This window comes from Carya illinoinensis, chromosome 11, assembly GCF_018687715.1.
Source record: "Carya illinoinensis cultivar Pawnee chromosome 11, C.illinoinensisPawnee_v1, whole genome shotgun sequence".
In the NCBI taxonomy this organism is placed as follows: domain Eukaryota; kingdom Viridiplantae; phylum Streptophyta; class Magnoliopsida; order Fagales; family Juglandaceae; genus Carya; species Carya illinoinensis.
The window spans coordinates 40,257,717-40,270,300 of record NC_056762.1 but is presented as its reverse complement, the minus strand read 5'-3'; the positions used below and the strand labels follow the sequence as shown (position 1 = coordinate 40,270,300).

Here is a 12,584-nt window from a genome sequence, read left to right as displayed (position 1 = left end):
GCATTGATACGGATGCTGACACATCTATATATGTTGTCTATAGCTTCTTGGAACTCTGTCATGGGGCCTTTTTGGCAAAGCCCCATTTGGATTTATTTATTTATTTATTTTTATTAACAACATACTTTCCATTCATTCATCAAAATGGTCATTACAATTTGTTATCAGATACAAACTCTGACAACCATATGCTGCTCAAACATAATTCAAAGTAGAGAAGTAATACATCTTGGCACTTCCTCTAGCTCGACCAGTTCACCTTCAATGTTGAGGGCATTCTTTACTAAACAATGAGCCACTTGATTTGTTGATCTACTAGTGTGAACCACTTTCCAGCTTTCAAATCTTTGGAGTGATTTTTGCACATCTGTGACTATCATTCCTACTCGTCCCCAGTGCTCCTTGTCTCCATTAATCTCTTTGACAACATTTAGTGCATCACCCTCAAGGATGATTTTTCTCAAACCCATGTCTAACCACAATAACACAGCATGAAGAGCCGCATAAGCTTCTGCTAGGTGTGGATTAGGAAAGAGAGGTCTGTTCATCCTCATTGTGCCCATGACATATCCTTCCTAGTTCCTGATAATGGTGCCAATCCCCACCCTGCATCGCTTGTGATCAATTGCAGCATCCCAGTTGATTTTATAAAAATCATTGGGAGGGGTTTGCCATTGTTCTGAATACACTGCAGCACCTCTCTGAATTTCTAGTGTTACTGGTGGTTTATGGTGCAACAACCTTATATCCTGCAGCTTTTGGTTGGCTTGCTTCAAAATGGTTGTGGGACTAGTGAATTCTTTTTGGAAAGTCACCTCATTTCTTCTTTTCCACAATCTCCATGCCACCACAGCCATCTCAATTGAAACTTCGTCCTCTGCCTCATCCAGTAAACTGAGAAATAGGTCTCTAAAGGTTTGGTTATTGATGTTTCTTTTCTGCAGCTTCATGGAGCACAAGCCCCACACATATTCCACAGATTCACATTCCCATAAGGCATGTTCAATGATTTTGACTTGGTGTAAGCAAATTGGACAGTCTAGGTCTTCAACAACTTTCTTTCTAAAAAGATTCAGCTTTGTTGGTAAGATGTCGTTGCAGGCCTTCCATAGAAACAACTTCTCTGCATTTGGCATATTTAGTTTCCACAGTTTTCTCCATTTTTCTTTACTCTTGCTACAACTCATCTATCCCTTGCTCATCTATTGCATTTCATTCTTCAAGTGATGGGCGCTTCTGACTGAAAATAGTCCATTAGTTGTGCACCTCCATGTGAGTTTATCTTGGTTGTTGCATACACTTAAGGGGATTTTCTGAATGGTTGATGCTTCCTCTTGAGAGAGTATTTCCTTAATCAAATGCATCTTCCGTGCTTTTGTATCTTGGTCAATTAATTCTTCTACCTTTGCCTCAGCATCAAGTTTGTTTATCCTGCTCTGTATTTTGAATGAAGTAGGCGTTGGCAGCCATTTTTCATGCCATATTTTGGTGGATTGACCATTCCCAATTCTCCATAAGAGCCCCTCCTCAAGTAAGGGCTTGGCTTCCAAATGAGAGGAATTTTTACCAATTTTAGCTTTTAGAAAATCACCCTCTGGGAAGTACTTTGCAGATAGAACTTGAGCGGCCAAGGAGTTGGGGTTTTTAATTAGTCTCCATCCTTGTTTTGCTAACATAGCAATATTGAAATTCTCAAAGTTTCAAAAACCAAGCCCTCCATCAACTTTTGCCAATCCCATTTTTTCCAAGAGCACTAAAGAATCCTTCTTTCTTAAGCTTTTTGCCCCCACCAAAACTACTTCATAATTCTATTGAGTTCCTACAAGATAGTCTTTGGGATTTTGAAGACTCCCATACAATAGGGTGGGATAACTTGGATAACTACCTTAATTAGGATCTCTTTTCCAACTTGGGATAGGAATTTGGTCTTCCAGTTTCTAATTCTACTTCCTGCTCTATCCATAATACACTTGAAGCCTTTTGACCGAGATCTTTCGATTAGAGCTGGAAGACCTAAGTACTTTTTATAAGGATGAGTAGCTTGAATTCAAGCTATCTGGACAATAATTTCCTTCACCTCTGGGTTGGTGTTTTTGCTAAAAAAGATAGATATCTTGTCTTTATTTAATCTTTAACCCAAGGCAAGCTCATAGACTTCTAAGAGGTGAATCAATCTACTCCACTCAAGAGGATTAGCCTTATATAATAGGAGGCTATCATCCGCAAAGAAAAGATGGCATATCTTCACCTGGTTTCGAGCTAGTGGGATCCCAGTTATTGCCTTTGTAGTTTCAGCTAATTGAAGCATGCAACTAAAAACTTCAGCACATAGAATAAAAAGATAGGGTGATAGTGGATCACCTTATCTGGTGCCACGAGAATGAGTGATGAAATTCTAAGGCTCACCATTTATGATAATAGCATAGGAAATAGATGAGATACATCTCATTATGACCTCAATCCACTTTGGAACAAACCCCATTTTCCTCATTACAGCTACCAAGAAGGCCCACTCTATTTTATTGTATGCTTTGCTCATATCCAATTTTAAGGCCATATACCCTTCCTTTCATTTCAATCTACCTTGCATGATGTGAAGTGCCTCAAAAGCTACTATGATGTTGTCTATAATCAACCTCCTGGGTATAAAGGCACTTTGAGCTAGGGATATAACGGTGGGTAGGAGCTTCTTTAGTCTATTGGCTAGGACTTTTGTGAGGATTTTGTAGACTACATTGCAAAGGCTTATAGGTTGATACTTAATGACTTTAGTTGGGTTGTGGCTCTTAGGGATTAAGGCAATATGTGTGGCATTGAACTCTCTAGGCCAACAACATGACTAAAAAGCTCTTTGAACTTCTGCACACACCTAAGAGCCTACAATATCCCAGTGGTCCTGGTAGAATATGGCTGAAAATCCATCTAGACCCGGGGAGCCTAAGCCATTCATGCTGAAAATTGCCTTTTCAATTTTTGCTCTTTCAATTCCCTCGGTTAAGCCAGCATTCATTACATCAATTATGGAAGATCTCATGTGCTGGATGCATTTCTCAATCCTATCAAGTTCTAAAGAAGTAAAGAGATACTGAAGAAAAAAAAAAAAAACCTTGGAATAATTGGCTCGTCTCTTCTGGTGTAGAGGTCGGTCTGCCATGCTCATCTGAAACTTGCTTATTGAGTTGTTCTTTTTCCTTTGGCTTGCACATTTGTGAAAAAAGCTTGTGTTTCTATCACCATCTTTCAGCCATTATTGTTTAGCCATTTGCTTTCATTTCATGTCCTCTTCCTCTAGCAAGCAATCCACCTCTCTTTTCAAGTTGTTGATTGTTCCATTATCCTCTCCCATGTTTAGCTCCTGGAGTTGTTTAAGTTGGTAGAGTTTTGCAGCTATAAGCCCTTTCTGGTTCCTAAAATTTGTTTTGCTCCATGTCACCAGGTGTTGTTTACATCTGTTAGACCATCTGTTACCTCTTGAATGCTTGCTTGTTGGTTATGAGTTGAGGTCCAAGCTCTCAGGATAATTTCCTTGCATTCTTCTCTTTTGCCCCCTGGCTAGCTTCATACCTGAAAGGTCTGTCCTTTTTTTTTTTGTTCCCTTCTCCTTTCTAATTAACAGAAGTTTGGGGCTGTGGTCAGAGCTTTGAGTTGCGAAGGAACTTACATAAGAGTCTACGAATAAACTGAACTAGTTCTGATTTCCAAAGGCTATATCTAGTTTTTCTTTTGTAAAACCCCTCCCCTCCTTTCTGTTACTCTATGTGAATCTATCCCCTTGAAAATGCACCTCACTCAGGTCACATAACTCGACAGCTTGCCTGAAATTTTTCATCTGCCTATATGGGTCTCTTAGATGCCTCCTCTTTCTCACACTAATGCAAAGTTTCATTGAAATCTCCAATGCATAACCAGGCTCTATTTCTCTATGGTTTCAATGCTCTAAGGAGCTCCCAGTTGCCATTCCTTTTACATGATTCAAGATTGCCATAAAAGCAATAAAGAGGGTCTTAATTTTTGAGTCTAGCATTTTGACAGATAATAAGATATGATTTCTGGTATAATTCTCTAGCTCAACATCCATACCATCTTTCCAAAGAAAAGCTAGCCCTCCATTTAGTCCCTTACTATCGACTACAAAGCTTTGTTGAAATCCAATTTGTCTCCTAATCCTTTCCACTTTTTGCCTAGTACAGTCTGTTTCCATGAGGAACACAAAGTTTGGACCCTTATCCATCACCAAATGATGAAGTTCCCGAATTGTTCGGGTTTTCCAAGCCCTCAATAGTTCCAGTTGAGGCTATTCATGGTTGTAGGTGGGGCTGCTTAACAGTCTCTACCTTTGAGATTGATTGGTTGTTCTCATTGCTAACCTTCTGTTGTTTGAATTTCTTGGATCCATAGACATTTGAAATGTCTCCCAGAATCTTGCTAGATGTTCTTTCTTTAATTTTTCTATTAATTCAGCGGTTTCATTTGAATTTTTGTTCTATGATACTGGGGCTTTTCTTTTCTAGCAAGTTTTTCTGGTTTTGAGGGGGTAAGTACCATAGGGCAACTATTCTAGAGACTCATTTTTACTATATATTGTGCCCTCTCCAACCTCAGATGCCTCATGTTCCATGTCAACCACCAAGCTTTTAATAGGTGGGGGTGTATTTGGAATTAAAGGTATATGCTGGTTGGAAAAGTTGGACAGATCCTTGGTAAAAAGCCAAGATTTGTCAACTACTACATTATTCAACTTCTCACCTGTCATGTGGCTACCTGCCATGTAGCTTTTTTGACTTTTGCCCTGACTTAGTTGGTGAGTAGATGAAAAATGCATGGAAACTTGCACTTCTGGTTCTGGAACCGTATGGTGCTCCTTATTTTGTGCCTTTGAACTCTCCTTAGGCTTTGTGCTACCCTTACTGGTTGCACTACCATTCCCTGCCGTGGCGGGTTGCTGCTACACTCCCATAGTGCCTGGTTGCCAAAATTGAGTGCCTGTATGGAGCTGCTCTCAGCCAAGGGCCATACTGAGTTGGATGATCATGCTGCTACTAGGTACTGAACCTTTGATTTTGGCATCCTCTCCCTTGATGTTTTATGGTCCCACACCTGAAACAAATATTTTGTAGTCTCTCATACTTAAAGGCTATCCACATTTTCCTTTCCCCCACTTGTAGCCACCTACCTCGAACAAGAGGTTTTGTAATGTCAACTTCCACATACTTTCAAGTATCTACACCATTCCTATCCCTCTTTATCAACTTTAATAATGAGAACTTTGCCTATGGCAGATGCAATTTGGATACCGTATTTTGCTGTCATGCTAGCGAAAGGGACATTGTGTAGTTGCACCCAAAAAGATTTATGAGAAAAGCTTACTGCATTTGGTGGGAGGTTATTGTCGACATCTTGGAGGGCTATCAGATTTTAGTTGAAAGTCCATGGCCTGCCTTGTAGAACTTTAGCTTTATCATCACTCTGGTTGAACTCTTTAAGAAGACAGTTATCTCCTACTCCAATGAAAGATAACTCCTTCCACTTTCCACACTTAGGGCATTGTGGAACAAAATGTTTCCTTGTTGAAGCCTCTCTCATTGATTATTATTACCATAGGGCAGTTTGTTCCTCTTTGTGATGCGGCCAGTATATCTTGATCTGAGAACTTGACTAGGTTTTCCTCATGTTATGTAAGGTTAAGGCCTTCCCATAGCTTTGATAGGTCATCCTTCGCCATGGCTACCCTTAATAAGTGTATTAAGCCTCTGGCTTCTCTGTTTTTGCAGGAAGAAAAACTAAGGTTCCCAGAAGAGGTTTTAGTTACTCTTACACCACTTTTATAAAATTAGTGCTCTCCGCTAATTCTACTTTGGCAAAATCAGTCCTTGAAAGCTACTCCACTCTCAGCTCTCATTGAGAGACCATTTCTTTATAAGAGAAGATATAAAGAAACTCACTTTACACTTTCTCTCTCAGAGAAGAAAGAGAAGGACCAGCACTTACCGTCATTTTTAAAACATGAAACAATGGTAGCTAAAGACCAAGCCCCATTTGGATTTGAAAGAAGCTTTTTGAACGACTTTTAGTGCAAAATTTCATATCAAATGCCATGCCACATTTCTGCTGCAAATATGACAACTAAACAATCAGTGTGTGCACGTAATCAAATGCCCCATTTTCATTTGCCATCCAAAAAATCTCGAAGGCTAGAGAGAGAAGCTAGAACAAGAAGTTGACTTACAATGTGAGTATTTCAATCTTTTTTTTTTTTATTGGCAGTGGGTGTCCAGGAATAACGTTCTGATTAATTTCAAGAGTGTACAGACTCTTGACAATGAGTTTCTCGCAAGTCCATATCAGATAATTCAAGGAAAAAATCTCTGTACATAGAGATTATTTGCATATAAGAGAATTTGAACCTTAAACTTAGGTATTTCAATCCATTAAGTAATGATAAATAAAGTTCTTTTTTATAATTTTTATATAATTATATTTTAAAATAAGAAAAAAAATATTTTATATAAAAGATATTTAATACTATATTTATGTGACATAATTTAATTTAAAAAATAAATTATAAATTATAAATCTTACCTTAAATAATATTAATAATATATTTTATACACCGATTTTATAATAGAAAAATTCTATATATAGTCACTTTTATATATTCTTTTACGCACTTTATTAACGTGATTAGTTATATATTAAAAAAAATCTAATTAATTATATCAGTCAAATATATAAATATATATATATATAAAAATCATTGTATATATAGTGAGTAATCAACACGGACAACTCTATTAATTATTACGCAAGCAACTATGACACGTGCGTATCAACATGGTCAGTTGCACGTCTCGGTATATTCCAATGCACGGGTCTTATCTGACGTGGCACTTATTACCTTCACTCGCTCTCCAGCGCGTGCTCTGCCAACCTCACTCCCCAAGTGTAAACTCTGACTCGCTACCGAGCCTGGGAGCAGGAAGCGTGGGATTGTTCTCGCAGCAGTCGCATTCTAGGGTTTTTCTGCAACTAATTCGAACCCTGATTCGGTCATCTTCTTTCTCAGCATCTCAAAATCCTAACTTTTGGGTATATTCCCCTCCGAAAACTCTTACTCCGTCCTTTTCTAAATCCACCCAAACCTCTAAATCCTAGGGTTTTCATATCACCCGTCCCTTTGGGTTTTTTTTTTTTTTTTTTTTTTTAACTTCTCCTACGCAAAAGATCCGAAACCAAAGCTTTAATCAGATTCAGACTGCTGGTTTTGTGTTCAAATTAGGGTTTTTTAAGCTTATTTACATGTATGGCTTCGGGGTTATTACGGGATGACGAAGCGAGAGAGAAGAAGCGCAGGTGGGAGGAGAGCAGCAAGGTCTATAGCCGAAAGAACCACAAGAAACCCAATAATTACGGCAATGCCACCCAGCTGTCCCCCTCTCAAACCCTAGCCACCACCACCGAAGATAACAACTCCTCTCAGCCGCCGTGGACGTTCGATTCGGTGGCGTCAGACGACTCTTCAAGCCAGAATCTGCATGAACCGGTTTCACAGAGCTGCCGTGAGCTCGCCAAGGGGAATGGCTTGCCGGACTATGCCAGGTTCGAGAACCGGGTTAGGATTAGCGTGAAATCAAGGTCGAAGAGTGAGGTTAGAGAGCTTAGGAGGAAGCTAGCGAGTGAGCTTGACCATGTGAGAAGCTTAATGAAGAAGCTTGAAGTTGTGGTTGATAAAGTTGGAACTGCAATGAGGGTCAATTCAGAGGCGGGTTCGAATTCAAAACCATTTCGGAGTTTGACCGTGTCTGCGGCGGAGAAGAATGAGCAACCAATTGGTGAATCAGCGGTTAAAGAGAAGAAGACGCCCAAGGCGAATAAGCATAATCAGAATTTGGGTCTCGTCTCGGGGAAGGAGACCAAAAAGAAGTTGAAATCCAATGGAGGGAAGAGGGATGGTGGGGGTGAAATGGGATTGGGGTTTGGTAAAGATTGGTATTTGAGTCCGGTGTTTAAGAGTTGCGCCGATTTACTCTCCAAGTTGATGAAGCATAAGTTTGGTTGGGTTTTCAATAAGCCGGTGGATGTGAAGGGTCTCGGGCTTCGTGATTATCATACCATTGTCAAGCACCCAATGGATTTGGGAACCGTGAAGAATAGGCTGAATAAGAATTGGTACAAGTCCCCCAGGGAGTTTGCAGAGGATGTAAGACTCGCATTTAATAATGCCATGTTGTATAACCCGAAAGGGCAGGATGTTCACTTCATGGCTGAGCAGCTTTCCAAAACATTTGAGGAGCAATGGAAACCTATAGAGTCTGAGTTCATTCGTAGTAGGAGAATTGAAATGGATCATGATGCAGGTTTGCCAACACCCACTTCAAGAAAGGCTCCCATGCTGGCTCGAGCTCCAGCTCTACCTCCCGTGCCTGCTCCACCACCAGTGGAAACGAGGACTTCAGAGATAGTAGAATCTAAAACCATGCCTGTGGAACCTAAGTTGAAACCCGCCAGTCACAGTCAGCTTGTTAGGACCCCGGTTCCGAAGAAACCTAAAGCTAAGGATCCTGACAAAAGGGATATGACTTATGAGGAGAAGCAGAGGCTCAGCTTAAACCTTCAGAGTTTACCTTCGGAGAAGCTAGATAATATTGTCCAGATAATTAAGAGGAGGAATCCAGGTCTCTTTCAGCAAGATGATGAAATTGAAGTGGACATAGCCAGTGTTGATCCAGAAACACTTTGGGAATTGGATAGGTTTGTGACCAATTATAAAAAGAGTTTGAGCAAGAATAAGAGAAAAACTGAAATTGCTCTTCAGTCAGAGGCAGAAACCGACAATGCTACCCAGGAGACAGTAAGACTATAAATTACTCATTCGTTCAGTCTCTCTATTTACCATATGAAACTGCTGTTGGCTAATAAAAAATTGATTATTATATTTTCAGAATTTAGCACCAGCCGTTGCTGAGGCTCCTAAAGAAACTGAAGCAGGTAAAATTCTTGACCTGAGATTGGTGGTTCTTTGGTTTGAGCTCGCCATTGGTATTTGAGGAAAATTTAATTGTTATGTGCTGTCGTCATTGGAAACCTGTTGAATTTTAACCAGTTGAAAACAATGTTACCAAATTCATCCCAGTTCAAGGAGAAAAGCAAGGTGATAACGTGAGTGGATCTAGTAGTTCCAGCAGTTCTGGCAGTGACTCTGGATCCTCTTCAAACGGTAAAAGATTAAAAGTTCACAGTTGGCTGCTATCTTTTCTAAAGTTGTAATAGTAGGATTTCATTCCTTTATTCCTGTTCCATCTAATCCCTGCTGTAGATTGATCAATTTAGCTTGCTATTCTGCATGCAGATTCCCACAGTGATGGTTCCTCTGCAACTGGGTCAGATGCACATTGACCTTGAACGTCAAAGGATCCAGGTGAGGTAGGAATCATTGTGTGTGTTTATACACAGGTCTCCTGTTATTTGTGTGTTTATGCATATACAGGTGTAAAATCATCGTAGTTATTGAAAACCATTGGTCTACTGTTGTTTACATGACTTGTAATCATATTGTCATTTAAGCTTTGCCATTCTGGCTTTGTACCATACACACAGCCCAACAGGCTGCCGGCTCATGGGATGAATGGCTAGTTGCATGACAATAGAGGCCAAAGAGGTGTTTGGAGAATCAAAAGACCTGTCATCGTCTAAGAACACTTGATGGTGGAACGAAGGGGTTCAAACAGCAGTTAGGTTAAAGAAAGATAATGAACAAACAGTGAGGTTTGTGAAAATTACAGAGTGATGAAGAAGAATCCAAAACAGGTAGCTAGTGAAGTCAAGGAAAAGGACAACATGAGAGTTGAGTCACTATAAATGTGTCAAAGATGAAGGTCAAAGAGTTTTAGCTAGTGAAGTAGAGATTCAAGAATGATGGAGCTTTTTTATAATCTTCTTTATAGAAGTAATATAGCAGATTAGGGAGGGCTTTATTCAGGATGGAAATTGTTGGATTCATACAAAAACCGAGGATGGTTTAGGTGAAGGATGCTTTGAGGAGATAAAAATGGATAAATCTTTTCATTAATGTGGTGCATTTTGGAACAGAAAGAGCTTCTCTAAGGTATGTTGACATGATCAAGTGGAAATGTCACATGCGAGAGCTTCCTAATATGGTAAGTTTACATCATGGATCAAAATTAAGGCTGTATATCTTTGGTGTATCTTTTTTCTATTTTGATAGGTAATCAAAGATATTATATTCATAGAAATAGGCAAAGCCCAGGTATATAGGCAATATACATGAGGAAATGTCTAGCTAGAGGAAATAAAAAGAAGAAAATTATGGACACTTGGTCTGTTACAAACGATGGCCCCAACCCACAAGAACAATGATTTAAAAAAGAAAACTTTTAGCTCATCCATTGTTCTCTCTCGATCTTCAAAGCTCCTAGCATTTCTCTCCCTCCAAATGCACCAAGACATGCATATCGGTACCAATATCCAAATTGTCGCTACCTGTGAATCACTATGTATTCCTCTCCAACTTGCGAGGAAATCCACCAATCTACATGGCATAATCCAAGGCAACCCAACTCTTGAGAAAAAATCATCCCACATGATCCTGGCCACCTCACAGTGTGAAAGCAGATGAGCTACTAACTCCCCATGCTTCTTACACATGCAACAACAATCGAGCACAATTACCTATTATTTCCTCAAATTATCAGTAGTGAGGATCTTATCCAAAGATGTTGTCCAAACAAAAAATGTTGCTTTTGAAGGAACTTTCGTCTACCATATACTCTTCCACGGGAACATAGACCTTCCGGAGTTCGTAAGCACTTGATAAAAAGAACTGACAGAGAAAATACTTTTCTTAGAATGACTCCAATATATCTTGTCTCCAGTGCCCCCTAAAATACTTGTGGACTATAGTGCCGCAAAACACTCCGTAATAGACTCCAACTCTTAATCTTAAGCTGCCCTAATGAAATCAATATTCCGTTGAGGGGAGCTCCTTATTTCTAATGAGCGCAAAGATAGTGGGGAATGTGTCTCGTAGACAATGGTTACCACACAATTTATCAAACTAGAAACTGACCCTAGAACCATCGCCCACAACAAAATGTTCATTTCCTCGAAATGTCTCCCAAAGACTCCCAATATTTTTCTATAACCCCACTCCATGAGTGCCTCGTACCTCTTTCGAGCACTGTCCTCCCCCAACTTCCCCGAACTGTGAATTTATAACAAACCCATAAGACCTCCATTTCATTTTGGTACCTCCACAACCACTTACCCAAAAGAGCTTAATTGACTTTCATCAAGTGCCGAATCCCCAACCCTCCCCAAGAAATTGGGGTACAAACTGTTGACCAATTAACCAGGTGGAATTTAAAGATAATATCATGTATCATGTTGATGAGACTATGGCCAAAATTAACTCCTAGTTGGAGTTTGGAATGATAATTTAGGATTGAAAGGTTTTAGGTCAAGTAGGAATAAAACCAAGGATATATAGGGCAAGTTTAGAAAAAATAGAAATACGGATGGGGGATAGTACATTGCACCTCTGTTTTGTACTTCTTAAGTTTTTTTTTTTTTGATCGGCCGTACTTTACTTTATAAGTTGTCAAAGCCATCTTTATATATTTATAAGTAAAGCTGTCGAAGCTATCTGCATGACATACTAAATTTTCTTCTTCTTTCGCTTTGGGAATTGAAAGTTGCATTTTCAGAAGATATGCCAGATGTTTCAGGAAACTTCTTTCCATATATCTGTCCCAACCTACACCAAATTGTCTTTCATAATGTGCATTAACATGAATTCGGTTTTCAGATTCGGTTCATGTTATAGAAAGATGACTGATATTGTATATATGTCTCTATTTGCTTGTGTCCGCGTTCATGTGTGGCGCGTGCATGTGCATGCGGGACTGTGCTTGGTACCAGTATGATAATAAAATCCAAAGTTGACAAGCTCAATAATTTTGGTGCAGTTTTCAAAGATGGCAGAAATAAGTTGATCTGCAATTGTTTCAGCTGACAATCTTAAGCAACTGATTTTGCATAGCATATGGTTGTGTAGAACCATTCAAGGTGCTTTTGCTTTATGGCTGCATTATGAAATGGAGTACTTGAGGAGTATGACTTGTAACCTTTATTTATAGGTGGCTCATTGTAATCCTTTTTTTTTTTTTTTGGCCCTTCTATTGTGATCCTTTGTTCTGGAAGCATTTTGTATAATAATGTTAGATATTATAATGACAACAAGAACCTTTTCGTGTAGCAAATGTTCATTGCCAACTCCAGTCATCCCTGATTTCAGGACCCTGATGCTAGGTTTTCCTGCTTTTCCTTTCAACACTGCATCAACATGATGGCCATTTACTTGTCAACAAAAATACATGGTGGCCGTTTACCATGAAAATGTACTAGACGGATTGGAGGGACCAATTTAGTCAGATGAATGTGTTTTGCCCGTGTATTGTTAACACTTGGGACCGTATGTTATGTATTGTAACGTGTCCTTAGGTTTCAAACCAGATGGAAAAGCCTGATACCTTGCAGATTGGCAATGAAAACCTACTGGACGTCATTCC

General features: G+C 39.4%; 2 protein-coding genes across 8 annotated transcripts; one reads left to right on the top strand and one right to left on the bottom strand.

Moving 5' to 3' along the window:
- Positions 1-575: 575 nt before the first annotated feature.
- On the bottom strand, positions 576-1,136 carry LOC122282493. Its single transcript, XM_043094441.1, has one exon. The coding sequence runs from the start codon at positions 1,134-1,136 to the stop codon at positions 576-578; it is 561 nt and encodes a 186-aa protein (XP_042950375.1).
- A 5,780-nt stretch (positions 1,137-6,916) lies between these two features.
- LOC122280790 (transcription factor GTE4-like) lies at positions 6,917-12,527 on the top strand. 7 transcript variants are annotated; one of them, XR_006230023.1, is made up of 6 exons: positions 6,917-8,848; positions 8,940-8,985; positions 9,101-9,214; positions 9,347-9,415; positions 11,982-12,152; positions 12,272-12,527. XR_006230023.1 is itself a non-coding variant. In XM_043091814.1 (5 exons), exons 1-4 carry the CDS (start codon positions 7,301-7,303, stop codon positions 9,391-9,393), a joined length of 1,755 nt encoding a protein of 584 aa, XP_042947748.1. In that variant the 5' UTR covers positions 6,917-7,300; the 3' UTR covers positions 9,394-9,415; positions 12,272-12,527. The 7 variants fall into 7 exon arrangements, 6 of the variants coding, with proteins under 6 accessions (XP_042947748.1, XP_042947749.1, XP_042947751.1 ...); XM_043091814.1 differs by lacking the exon at positions 11,982-12,152; XM_043091815.1 differs by lacking the exon at positions 11,982-12,152 and having other exon boundaries at positions 9,347-9,420.
- The last annotated feature ends 57 nt before the right edge of the window (positions 12,528-12,584 follow it).

Coding starts and splice junctions, on each gene's coding strand:
- LOC122282493 (XM_043094441.1), bottom strand. CDS start 1,136: ATGCCAAATGCAGAGAAGTTGTTTCTATGGAAGGCCTGCAACGACATC.
- LOC122280790 (XM_043091814.1), top strand. CDS start 7,301: ATGGCTTCGGGGTTATTACGGGATGACGAAGCGAGAGAGAAGAAGCGC. Junction 8,986..9,100: donor TCCTAAAGAAACTGAAGCAG/GTAAAATTCTTG, acceptor AATTTTAACCAG/TTGAAAACAATGTTACCAAA. Junction 9,215..9,346: donor CTCTGGATCCTCTTCAAACG/GTAAAAGATTAA, acceptor TTCTGCATGCAG/ATTCCCACAGTGATGGTTCC.